Source organism: Dipodomys merriami, unplaced genomic scaffold (assembly GCF_024711535.1).
Source record: "Dipodomys merriami isolate MVZ:Mamm:240054 unplaced genomic scaffold, mDipMer1.0.p SCAF_213, whole genome shotgun sequence".
Taxonomy (NCBI): domain Eukaryota; kingdom Metazoa; phylum Chordata; class Mammalia; order Rodentia; family Heteromyidae; genus Dipodomys; species Dipodomys merriami.
The window spans coordinates 151,715-165,761 of NW_027203527.1; the positions used below are offsets into that span (position 1 = coordinate 151,715).

The window sequence follows — 14,047 nt, forward strand, 5'->3', positions numbered from 1 at the left end:
AAGAGAAAAAGACAGTTGGGTAAAAGCTAAGTCTGAATGTTCTGGGCAGCAGTCACAAGATACCACAGGCTAGGTGGCTTTAACAGACATTATTTTCTCACCATATTAGACTCTAGGTAGTTAAAAAGAAGATGCTGGTAAGGCCAATTTCTGCAGATAGCTACCTTCTCACAGTACCCTCATAGAGCCTTTTTTCCATGCCCCTGTGTTTCTCATGACTCTTCTCTTCTTACAAGGACATGAGTCCTTTTAGAGGAGAGTTTAGTCTTAGTTACCTCATTTAACCTTAATTGATTCTATAAAGGCAGCCCCAGGAGAAAGCCTGTACCAGCTCCTTTCACTGCTTGATCTTGTTCTCTAAGCCATCCTGATCTTTAATCCATTCAGTCTATAGCATTAGGTTTGGGCTCAATGTGAGTAAATCACAAAGTACAATGTAAGTCAAAATGATGGAAAATATCCAGGGACCCTTTGCTATTTGCAAAGGTACCATTTTGCAAGAAAGGTGGCTTTTCATCACTTCAGTTAGCCATATGAAGTAAATAGGGTGCATCTTTACACAGACAAGAAAACAGAACCCTGAGAAGCAATGTAACTGTCCTACAGTCACTCAGTGACTAACCTGTAACTGAAACTCAAGTGTGACTTCATCCCACAGTTTTCTAGAGAAAATGTTACAGAAATTCAAAGGTAGGGGCATATCATAAGGCCCAGGGCAGACAGAAGAGATTTTGCGGAAGTAGAAATTGAATGGGGCTTGGAAAGGACCAAAAACATATACCATGGAAAGGAGGTAACACAGCATTCTGGAGAAGTGACGTGGACAGAAGTGTGCTGCAGCCCATCTCTGATATAGAACAGTGTGGTCCTTTTAAAGAACTAAAACATGGGTAACACTTGAAAATTGTTTTGTCTTGCTCGATTTTTTTTATTTAAAAACAAAATTAGATGGTTTTGTGTTTCAAAGTACAAATCTTCTTTGAAGCCATGTCCACCAAAAATCTTAAACCAGATCATTTAAGTTTGTAATTCACAGTCTCATAGAATGACAGACATAAGTAATAACCAAGAACTATTTAGTTGGGTTTTTTTAAGAATTCAAACTTAATAAAGAAATGAGAAACTGTCAACACAATACACAAATTATGTGTATGACAAATTTTGTACATGCCATTCTCAGAGTGGTGAGGAAGAGAAGGCTGTCAGAGCTAAGCAGACGCAAGGCAAACAGTTATCTTTAAGCAGTTTCCCAGGCCCATTTGAGAAAGGGAAGTGTTGGAATTTCATAGCATAAATTCAGCGTTGGTGAAAACGCCTTGCTTCAGCTTTTTGAGTAGTAGCCTTTTCTCTATTATTTTGGATTTTGATTTTTTTTTTTTGAAACTTAAAAGGTTGTACAAAGAAGTTACAGTTGGTAGGTGCTGGTGGCTCATGCCTGTAATCCTAGCTAGTCAGGAGGCTGAGATCTGAGGATCACAGTTCAAAGCCAGCCTGGCCAGGAAAGTCCATGAGACCCTTATCTCCAGTTAACCACCAGAAAACTTGAAGTGGCGCTGTGACTCAAGTGGTAGAGTGTTCTTCTTGAGCTAAAGAGCTCAGGGTCAGAGCCCAGGCCCAGAGTTCAAGGCCTACCACCAATCGGGGGGAAAAAAAAAAAAGAAGAAGAAGAAGAAGAAGAAGAAGAAGAAGAAGAAGAAATTATAATTTAACATGTCTATCTAAATGTCCAGTGCTTCTTGATCAGTCACCCCTTTCATCATTCTCCCCATCTCTCTTCTATCCCCTGCAAAACTAGAAGTTTATAAACATAATTGCTAAATAAATTGAAATTATGTACTACTACTACCAAGGAGAAATGGGAACAAAATCCAGGGTTCTAGCCAAAGATTTTGGAGATAACCAACTTCTCAGAAATATGTATGTATTCATAAGCATTTATTGAGAGCATTCTTCTTGCCAACTATTGCTGACCAATGTTGGTACAAAAGCCAATTAAACAGAACATCCATTCTTCAGAGTCCACATAACCTAGTAAGGGCAGCAGCAGTTACACTACAGTGTGAGGAAGACAAAACTAGAGCTGTGGGCAGGGTTTTCTGGGAGCCCAGAAGGCTTGATGCTGCTAGAGAAAGGGTAGGCCAGGATAGGAATCAGGGTGTTCTCTTCATTAAGGGAAGGAAGATGAAAAGTGTATTGGGTGGGGAGAGGCAGAAAAAGGCAAGAAAATGCAGGATTTCTTCAGGAAACTGAAAGAATTTGGAATGTCTGGAGCATACTATGTAATGGGGATGGGTTGTGGGGAGATGATGTAGAAGATCAATGAGGGGAGCAAAGGCCAAATTATAAAAGCCACATAAGAAATTTAAGTTTCCTTATGTAGACATTGCACCGAAGGATTTAAACCAGAAAGGTTTTCATGGTTAGATTCACAGCTTTTTTGAAAAAAAAAAAAAAATATATATATATATATATATATGCATGTATATATGGGGAAAAAAAGACCTGGAGATCATCATTGATCGCAAGGCAATCTGTAATAATTCAGTGCATGAAAGGAGATTGCCAGACACATTCCCCTACAGCAGCAGGCCCTGAGCCTTCGATTCTACCCCTGTTGGATTTCCAGCTGAATGGAGTCTTACCCGGCATGCACATTTTAGAAAGAGCAAGGAGAAAGTGAGACTGAGATTCCAGAAAGCAGTTATTTAAGGCAATAAAAGGACACAAATGTATAGAGGAAAAAAAGAACCTTAGGAAGGATGAATAGGGGGGTGAATATGATCATAGTGCATTTCATACATACATAGAAATACCACAAGGAAACTCCTTGTGTAATTAATATACATTTTAATTAAGTACATAAAAAAGAACATTCACGATGTCAGATTGCTTTGTTTTATTATCACTTGGTTTTTTTCAAGTAAGCTTTTTTCCAAACATGTACCCATATTGCTCAAGACATTTTTTGGAACTTCTCAGCCTGGGTGCCATACAACTAATCACTTGCGTCCCTTTATAGCTACAGTTTTAAATTTTTGTGCCGTATATTAAGCACTACCCAATCTGATTTTTATTAATCTCCCTTTCTAGATCTAGTACTGGGTTAATTTCCAACTTATTCCTGAATGAAGTTAAATCCATTTTCATAAGATGAAAGTTTGCAGACATTCAAGAAAGCACCTGGTCAACATCTTACCAGCTGTGTGTTTCTCCCCCTTCAGTCTTGGGCTGATAGTCGAGGGAGCAGCTCTGTGGGTGTAAAAAACTGCTGTAGTACTGGAAGATCCCTAGCACTGCAAAAAGAAAGAAATGGGAATGATTCCTACCTACTCTATCAAATTCACAAGGAAAAGCTATTTGCAGTGGTGTGTCAGTGGACACTCTCATTGTCTCTTGCTTTGTAGGCGGTTCCAAAATATGCATTTGCCATCTCCTTCTGTCCATTCACTTCAGGAGTGCAGGGCCAGGGTCATATCTTACTTTGTATCACTAGTACTTAGCATTAGCTGTACACTTAAAAGTCCTGAAATGTTTGCTGAGTGAATAGAGTTCTAGTACTCAGAAATGAGTAATGTCCTCGGTACTAATTAGTTGGAAAAATAGATTCAATAATGGCCACTAAGTGTCTTCATGTATGTGAGTTAGGTTATTACTAAGAAGCAACTATTTTACATCTCTGAAAGGGCAAAACCAAGTGATAATGAAACAAAGCAATCTGACATTGTGAATATTCTTTTTTATGTACTTAATTAAAATGTATATTAATTACACAAGGAGTTTCCTTGTGGTATTTCTATGTATGTATGTAATGCACTATGAGCAAATTCACCCCTCTATTATTCATCCCTCCTAACGTTCTTAAACTTTAGTTCTGTGATATTTACTTTGCACTTTAAAATAATCAGGAATTGCCAGGTGTCGGTGGCTCACACCTCTAATCCTAGCTACTCAGGAGGCCGAGATCTGAGGATCATGGTTCAAAGCCAGCCCCGGCAGGAATGTCCATGAGACATTTATCTCCAATTAACCACCAGAAAAGTGGAAGTGGTAGAGTACTCACCTTGAGCTGAAGAGCTCAGGGACAGCACCCAGGCCCAGAGTTCAAGCCCGATGACCACCAAAATAATAACAATAACAATAATAATCAGAAATTGTTTTTATTAGTAATGGTGGGACCCCAACCTAGGACTATCAAATCAATATCTCTCAAGGTAGAAGCCCAGAACTAGTGGTTTTGAAGCTATTCATATGGTTTTTAACATTCAGCCTTTATTTGATACAAAGGTTCTAGATCTATACATTGACATGCTGATTTATTTAATGTCCTTTCATTCACTGTCATGAGTTTAGTGCAGGAGCAACTGTCAGCCTTGCTGGGACATGAGACAATGGAGTTGAGATGTGTCAGGGAGTATTTCATTAAAATAAAGGCAATCCCTGTTCACAAAAGGTGATCAGGTGTAGCTTAGCAAACTTAGCCAAGCAGGCTTGGCTAGTACAGAGGAGCTAAAGGCTTCGTTCCCATCACAAATCACTGTGCTCGGCTCTGAGCATCCCACTGCAAACAACTAGCAGTCTTTCCCCAGGCAATTATGAAATGGCAAGAATTGGTGAGAGAAACAAAGTAAGTGTTGGTGAGATAGGGAGCAGTTAGGTGTTACAGAGCTTTAAGCATCACAGTGAAGTATTCAGTTCTCTTTTTTTTTTCATTTAATATTTATCTGTAATTATCTTAAGTCTTATGGCCACATAATTTACAAATTATCTCTCTACCTGAAACCTTTTCTCTAAGAAGTTGGCAAAAAGCACCACTATCAATCACATATACACAGTAGTTCCACAATTTTGTTTCTGAACAGCTGCATAAAGAAAATCCAGAATTATAACTTGGTCTGTCTTAGTAAAGAATTCAAAAATAAAGTCCGTATTCTATCTTATCAGTCACTTTTAAAAGCATCTGTACTGATAGACAACTATAAAATGTGGCAAGTGTTAAATATTCTTTGTTTGACATTTATACATAAGCCACACTAAAATGCCTTTCAATAAAGTAAAAGGCAGATCTCAGAGAAAGGGCATTCTAATTAAATTGGTATAGTCAGGACCAAAAATATAGACACTGTTCCTCATCTTCAGCCATTGCCTTTAACAGGTTAGCTTTGCTTGATTCTAGACAGTAAAGGGATTTCCTCAGTATTTAAAGATGTTCTCATAATTCGCCATATAGATCTGAATATAAAACCAATCTTTTTTTGTTTTGTTTTGTTTTTTGTTTTTTGATCCGGTCATGGGGCCTGAACTCTGGGCTTGGGTGCTGTCCCTCAGCTCTTCAGCTCAAAGCTAGTGCTCTACCACTTGAGCCATAGCACCACTTCCGGCTTTTTTCTTTTTGCGTATGTGGTGCTGAGGAATCGAACCCAGGGCCTTAGGCATGCAAGGCAAGTGCTCTGCCACTGAGCCAACTTCCCAGCCCTATAAAACCAATCTTTAACAGATTTGGAGATGGTATTATTCCCTACCTTGCTGAAAAATTGAACATTAGTAAGTCTAATCATATGACAGAAGGGGGAAAAAAGTGACAGTATTTTTTTAAGATCATATTCACTTAGCCACAAGCCAGTTTTACTTAAATCAGGACTGTCCAAAAATATTCTGCCAGCCATTCATGATCTGAAATCTGATATTAGAAATCAATTGAATTATGGTACACATTAAAAAGCCATGAGACATTTGTTTAGCAGTAAATAACTAAGGCAGTGGCTATTCCTCATCTGTAGCTTTTCTGAGATAAGCTATCAAATCTGCCCATTCTCCCTTCTTCTTAATGCCAGCGAAGATCATTTTTGTCCCAGGGATGTACTTTTTGGGATTCTCCAAATACGCCATCAGTGTATCCTCTCCCCAAGTGATGCCTTTGTTCTTGCTGGCATCTGTGTAAGTGAATCCAGATGCTTGACCAGTCTTCCGACCAAACAAACCGTGGATATTAGGCCCAGTCTTGTGTTTGCCTCCCTTTTCAACAGTGTGGCACTGGGCACACTTCTGAACAAAAATCTTCTTGCCTTTCTCAACATCACCATTTTCAGTTCGTTCTTTCCTCGTTATCACAGGAAGGATAACAGCTCCTCAGGCAGACGTCCCGCACTCTCTTCAGTTGTTCTTGACCAAAAGGATGATATAAAAGAAAGGTGCAATAAAGAATACTTCCGAGTATACCGAAGAGTTTGTGGATAGAGAATCAGTACAGATGTAGAACATTTAAAGTACCTGCAACAACATATCTTTTCTCTTTTTTAATTAATGTCTATTGTCTCAGTATGCTATTCCCACACATGAATATAAATGTACTTTGCTCTAAGTCCCCCCATTACATTTGCTTTTTTTTCCCTTCCCCCTTTTTAAACCATTTAAATAGACTTCATTCATCTTTCCGCTCCATTCTTTCACTAGTTCCCACCCCCAAAAAGCCCTCCCTCCCTCTCCATTTTATACTTATGTCATTCTGTTATTATTTTTAAGGTCTAGTGTCTGTATGGGAGAAAATCTGATATTTTTTCCTCAGTCCTGCTTATAAAATAAACATCAAAATAAATGTTTCTTTCGAAAACAAAAAAAATGACTTAGAAATGGGAATGATCTTTTACAAAATTATTTTTATTTTATTTTTATTGTAAAGGTGCTGTACAGAGGTGTTACAATTACATATGTAAGGTTGAACTTGTTACCCCCTCTCTCATTTTTCTCCTGCTTTCCTACTCCACAAATCCCCACCCCAGAGTTGTACAGATCATTTCCAGCATACTGTCTTGTGCATATCTCTGTTGTATTGGTTGCCTTTTATCTCTCCATTCTGTTGTTCCCCTCCCCTTCCATTTATATCAGATCATCTTAAATAATCTAAATGTATTTCAACTTTAGAACTCTATGTTGTGATACTTACTATAAGTTTGAGAATCATTCCTTAGGGATACTAAGTACTATCTATATCTTAATCTAGTTCATAACTGTGTGGAAACCTTAAAAACTAGGTATACAAGGAATAATCACTTACGTTTTAATTTTTCACAATTCCATTTTAAAAATTCCTAACACAACCTCTGTATATATAAGCTTCTATATTTCTGTAGTTCACGAAAATCAGTGTTCTTATTTAAGAATCTGAGCCTGTGTGAAAATTTGTATTAGTCACAACCAGATTTTTGTCTTTGCTTTCAAGCGGTCATGTTCTGAAATGTTCATGTTACTGATTGGTGCATAATTAATTCCAAAAGAATTCATTGCTCTTCTTTGGCCAGTTCTTTGCCCAGCCAAAGAGTGGCTTTGCAGTTTCTAGGCCATGGGAGAAGGTAAACTCCCAACCCTCGTGTACTTGAGTAAGTCTGTGTTCCCGTCTACATGAATATCCTCGCTGGAGTCTATGACGCACGGGTATGCTTGCAGTTTGTACAGTCTGTGATTTATGGAGGCACATAGGTCAGGAGTTTATTATGCTGAAAATCATAATAACTATTTTGTTTTCCTTTTGAAAATGAAGTGACCGAAGCCTGTTGAAAGATAAATGGGTGAAGCATTTTTGATTATGCTTTTATTTCTCTTAAAGATTAAATATTATTGCAGAATAACCAGCCATGCTAAGTATTATGGTATTAAATCTAAAGTAGTTTGTAAGCTGATAGCCCCTTCTTTCCTCTGGGTTTAGGTTTGTTATTAATCAAAATGTTGGACTTGTTTAGTGCAGTGGTGTATGAAACAAACAGTTGAAACAGGCAGCTCCTTTAATTTATGGCTTTCTATTTTTTCACATTTGTAAGAAAATCTGTTTCTCCTTGTCGACTTTGTGCTGCTGTTCACGTGTCTAGATTTTATTTCCTACACCAGAGCCAAGACTTGCAAGATTATCTCGTGGCATAAAAAGAGGAAGGTGTTCTTTTGTGATTTTAAATTGACAAAGTCTGGTAAAATCATTTTTGAAACGTGGACCATTTCTACCTGAAATTGATACTACAAAAGAAAAAAAACCTGTATTTTGGGATAAAGAATGGGATCATTTTTAAAATAGAATTACGTATATGTGGAAATGTGTTAATAACTTAGTTGGATGGGAAGAAAATATCCATGTAGGAGTACGGAATAAAGTTGTTCTAAAGGGCAGCATGTGATTCTAGCTACTTCCTCCTGTTGACTTAGGTATCAACATAACCACTAAGTATGTGGCAAGCTACTAAGACCTTGTTGGAATGCAGTGTAGGGGCTGAATCCTGATATGTGGCAAAGAACCCTTAAATGAACAGTCTTGACATTCTTCTTAATTTGTTTCCCTTCAGTAATAATATACCTAGAATTTCTAGAATGCGCTTTATGGGGAACACTATAGATTATAAGAAATATTGAAGAACAGACCAACATTCTGTGTGTATACACATGTGGGCACACATGCACATACACGCACCGATCTTTAGGACTGGAAGTCAAGGCCTGACTACTGCCCCTTTTTCTTCCAAAGCTGGTACTTTACTATTTGAGCCACACCACCAATTCCAGCTTGTAATGATTACTTGGATATAAAAGTCTATGGACTTTCCTACCCAGTCTGGCTCTGTAAGCCTCTAGCAGCCAGAAAGACCAACTTTTGATGAAAAATTAAAACACTAACTCGATTATTCAAATCATAATGAGCAATGTTATTAGGCTAGCTCTCACCAAGCAAAGCAGTTGCAAATCTTATGTAAAGTTCTTAGAAGCACAAGCATTCAAAAGTGATTGTTGCTGATTGGCTGGCTTTCAGAAGCACTTCACTGGGTGAGTCTGCCACTTGGTTGGCCAACTTCCAAAAACATGTGGCTCTTGCTGGTTAGTTGGCTTTCAGCAATATATGTTCTGAGGTGGTATCACTGATCATTTAAACCTAAGTGAGTCTTCATTAATTGGCTCAGTCTAGTAGATGTTTCCTGCTGATTCCATTGGTTATTTGTTACTATGACTATAGATCATTCAACCTTTTTTTGGAGTTAGAAATTACTTACTTTGCGAGGCTAATTCTTAAAACACTGTAGAAAATTGAAATCACAAGAAAATCAGACTCTGGAATCTATCTGTATGTGCAGTGGCTACATGATGCATTTTCTAAGTGTTTACTAAAGCACCTATAGCATAAAAAGTAGCAGTCACCTATCACATGGGTCTCTACTGAGATTTTATGCAACCTGATACAAATAGCATATTATTAATTAAAACGTACAGTAATATGAATATGATTTGCATCATTTGTGAATTCAAGTTGATTCTAGGTCATCTATCACTGGTACTCATGAGCTTTCTCAGTGGAATAGAAGAGGTAGAGAGCGCTTCCACTTACCCTGAGGAGTAGCAGCTACAATGCTCAGAAATGGCAAGTCTTTCTCTCCCAAGAGCATTAGGATTCTTCAAAATCTGAATATATTGACAGTTTTCCCCTCAAATAAATGTCACTCCTTGTTTTAGCTATTGAGGAGAAAGCAAAGAGTGAGTGTTCTCTACTAGGACTTACTGCCAGATCTCTGCTTATATATAGATACAGGGCATAAGAAATTAATAGCCTATTTAAGTTTCATCTGAAAGTTGCAGTGGTATATACAGAGTATTTAGTCCTATAGGCAATTTAGCTCTATCTGCTGTGATGAAGCAAAGAATGAATAAGACACCTTAATTTTTTGATTTAACTAAGTGGTAGAGAAACCTTAACAACATTGTTTTGTTGTATAAAACTGAATTTTTCTCCTTCCAAATTCATCCAGTCACCTTGAAGTCTGATCTTTTTGACTCCTCTGTTTATTCCTCACACCTCCTAATGGGGGCTCAGTTAATCACTTACACATTCCCTGATGCCAAGGACAGACAGCTTATGACCACTTTAGATTCAAGCACATGTTGATACCTTAAGACTAGTAAGTGTTTGCTGGAATAGGAACGCAGGATGGTTAGATTTATAGTAATCAACAGTATGAGGAGAAAATCAGTCCATGCCGTGGAGTTAAGCCAAAACTTTAGTTTCTTTTTATATGAAAACAAAACCACTTTTAATCCAGCAACTGTCCAGAAAAGTTTGGTGACACCATTTCAATATTACTTTCATTTTTTTAACTCTCACTATAATATACATTATAAATATACATATAAGTGTCTGTATATATACACACAACAAATAAATTTGTGGCACTGGGGATCATGGTAGGCAAGTGCTCTACCACTGAGCACCATCCCAAACCTGACTATTTTGAGTTTTCTTCATGTAATCCTTGTTTTTGACCCATTGAACTACTTAAAACATAAACCATCAGATAAGTGTGGTTTATTGTCTGGCGTTTTGTCCTTCAACCTGGTGAGGAGAATTTACTCTCTGAGCACAATTTGAGGATCACTTGAACTCTCATTTCCCCCCCACCAGGAAGGAACCTCAAGTGAAGGCAAGACAGAGATTTCACTACTAGAAATACAACCAATCAGAACAACCCCCAGGCACATTCTTTAAACTACAGTGTTTTCTGAGAGGTTGATTTCCGTGTGGGACAAGACCCATAAGCAGCAACTCCATCGTGGTGTTTGGTGTTCGGTGTTCTTTACCATTATGGCTCATTTTGCCAGTGACAGTGGGATATGAAATTTCTATGTTCAGTGCTCATGCAAAGATCACTGAAGCATTTCTCTTCCATCCTTAGGATGTCACATGTACTCCAGTTTGAGGATAAAAGCAGAAAAGTTAAAGATGCAAGCATGCAAGATTCAGATACATTTGAAATCTATGATCCTCGGAATCCAGTGAATAAAAGAAGAAGGGAAGAAAGCAAGAAGTTAATGAGAGAGAAAAAAGAAAGAAGATAACCAGAACATGCTAGAATATGCCAGCAATAAATGGCCTTCCAATGGCCATTGTTCCCCACAGCATCACATCACGTAGGGGTGTGAAAAGTAGTTTTGAACCTGTTGTCTCGTTATAAAAGACAATGACTATGTTTTTTAAGTTCTGGAATGATGTAAGCAAATGCCTTTGGTTACTGGTTCGTGCTTTTTTCCTAACTGACCTTTTATAGTGCTAAATCTGAAATAAAATCTGTTTCCTTCAGCTTATATGTTAAGCATTTGCACATTGCACAAGCCTGATTGTGCTCATTTTTCTTGAAATATGTGAGGCTTCTTTTTCAAGATGTTTTTATAAGAATTTCTTGCAGAGAGACTATTTAAGGGAAATCTCTCTAGCACTAACTTCGGGATATAATTAAAAAAGTATCAAATAAAAATACAAGTATTGATGGTTTTATTGTGCATCTAAATATGTAAAAATAACCAAACTAGTAAGACTTCATAGCCTCATGCTTTAAGTTATAAGGAAATCTGAGTAAATGTTCACCCTTCCTCTAGGCAGTGCCTGCACTTTATGGATACCTTCAGGATGCTTTGCCTCTCTACTTACTGTGAGCTAGGTCCACTACACACCACAGCCTGATGCTGGACACCTGTCATTCCGTCCTCCTCTGCACAGCTCATACTTAGGTCTCGTGCTGCCATTGGAACTTGTTAAGAATTTAACCTTTGATGTCAATCGTTCACACTGAGTATTTATATTATTTATATTATTTATTTTTAGCTAGCCTATTCTAGACTCTAAATGCTAAAATTATACCACAAGACTAATTTTAGTCACCTAATAAAATTTCACCAGCCACTTTTTGAATAGTGCCTGTCTTTCAACATTTAATCTTAAAACATAATAATAATAACCCAGTAGACTTTTCTCTAGACTTTTCTCTATATTCTCAAAATATAACCGCAACAATACTACTGCAGAGGTAGCACTTAGAGACCTATGAGAAGTGCACACGCACAGTCAAGGAGGAAAAGCTTCCCTAACAGAAGAACATTCTTTTATTTTTTCTTTTTTTTTGTCAGGGGTGGGGCTTGAACTCTGGGCCTGAGTTCTTCAGCTCAAGCCTAGCGCTCTGCCACTTGAGCCATAGCGCTACTTCTGGCTTTTTCTGCTTACGTGGTGCTGAGGAATCAAACCCAGGGCCTCATGCATGCAAAGCAAAACACACTACCACTGAGCCACTTTCCTAGTCCCAGAAGAACATTCTTTGGTCAAGGGTATATGAGTGGCTATACTCCCCTGCTAAAACTTCTTACATTCTCAAATATGTGTGTATATTCACTAATCCAAAATTCTTAATCCTAGGTTTATAAAGAAATTTCACATTGTTCAAGGAGACGTTGATAACATGCATACACTGAAGCATCATTAAGAGGATGGATAAGTAAGTTACTGTATATCCATAGAATAAAATGCAAAGGTAAGTATCAATACACAGAATATAGCTCGGTAGTAGAGCATTTACTTTGCACATCCCAGGCCCTGAATTTGAGCCTCAGCATTTTGTGAAGAATAAATAACAAAACTATACGTAATCTGTCTCTAAAAATGTGAAAAATGGAAATAAGCTATCTAAAACTTTAAAACGTAATGCATTTAAATATTGTTTATGGGTATATACATATATAACAGAAGTATGGTAAAACAGAAAATCTGTGGTCCCCTCTGAGAAGGAGAAAGGAGTGTCCAGGAGGCTTCATGTGGGCTTAAGCTAGATGATCAGTGCTTAAGTCCCATTCTTCATACATTTTTGAATGTCAAGTATTTCATCATTTGTTTATGTCCTTATCTAGAAAACCAGAGGTGAGAAGACAGAAAGGGTTGTCCATATTAACAGGAACTTTTTTTTGCTTCAGGAAAAAGTAAGCTTCAAAGAGGAGAGGGAGATGATAGAAATATGCTGGGGAAATGTCAACCAACTCCAATGCACATTAATCAGTCTCAGAGCCACCCAACAAGCACTTGGAAGTGTGCCCTATCTTCCCCTTAACACAAAGGCCGTATTATCAGTTTTACTTCAGCTATTCACAAGTGGCAACTTTGATTTCTAAACACATTCTTTACTGGTCATTTTTTAAAAAATGGCTGCTGAGGCTATGTGAATGTGCCATGTTTCCCTGACATTCCTCCTCAAATGTGACCACTTTACCAACCCAGTATTAACACAAGAACAGAGGGTCCCACATACCTTCTTGGCACAGGTCACAATAATAATCTCAGTTTTAAAAGATAATTGAAGCCAGGCACTGGTAACTCACCTGGAATTGAAGCTATGCAGGAGGCTGAGATCCAGAGAATTGTGATTCAGAGGCAGCCCAGGAAGAAAAGTCCAAGAGATTCTATGTCTAAAGTAATCAGCAAAAGCTAAGCTGGAAGTGTGGCTCAAGCCATAGAATATCAATCAGCCAAGCAAGCTGAGCAAATGCAAGGTCCTCAATTCAGACTTAAGTACTTGCAAAAAAAAAGATAATTTGATATGATATAAATCTCAGTCTGATTAAGTGTTCTTCATCCTGCTTCATCTCCAAGGAAAGTCCCATCCCACAGATATTAGGATGAAAATTCACTGTGAGTTTAACTGAATAATAACTATTTTGGCAAATATACAGACATAATTAAATTCTGTTGAATATTCTATTAAATGTACTCATAATAAAGCCTTTGGACATAGAAACATGTTTGAGGCACATGAATAACTAGCAACAAGATTACAATGAGATATAAATTAAAATACCAGACATAAAATAGCAAAAATGAAGTAAAAACTTTTAGATTTCATAAATTTTATATTTGGTCTTTTTTTGTGTGTCTTGCTCAAGGACATTATTCTGAGATAACAATGTCGTTATTCTTGTTCATTATTCTTTTCCAAAATTTTTATTTTATTGTAAAGATGCGATACAGAGGAGTTATAGTTACATGAGTAAGGTAATAAGTACATTTTTTTCTGAGCATTGTTACCCGTTCCCTTGTTGTTCTACCACTATCCCTTTCCCCTCCCACCTCCCTCACTCCCCACCCCCACCCTGGAAGTTGTAAAGTTCATTTCTAATATACTGTCTTGTGGGTATCATTGTTGCAGTGGGTCATCCTGTGTCCTTATTGCCAATCACAAGACTGGAGCCCAGATAAAAACAACTGGTAGCT

General features: G+C 37.6%; 1 protein-coding gene and 1 pseudogene across 1 annotated transcript in view; one reads left to right on the forward strand and one right to left on the reverse strand.

Annotated features, from left to right (window-relative positions):
• Positions 1-11,103, forward strand: part of LOC138834400 (spliceosome-associated protein CWC27 homolog) — a gene marked incomplete at its 5' end in the record, with an annotated part of 161,661 nt that extends 150,558 nt beyond the window's left edge. The window contains one exon of the mRNA XM_070033036.1: positions 10,695-11,103. Within this exon, the coding sequence (XP_069889137.1) occupies positions 10,695-10,857 (163 nt within the window). The remainder of the gene's footprint in view (positions 1-10,694) is intronic.
• LOC138834373 (cytochrome c, somatic pseudogene) lies at positions 5,761-9,413 on the reverse strand (annotated as a pseudogene).
• Positions 11,104-14,047: the final 2,944 nt, after the last annotated feature.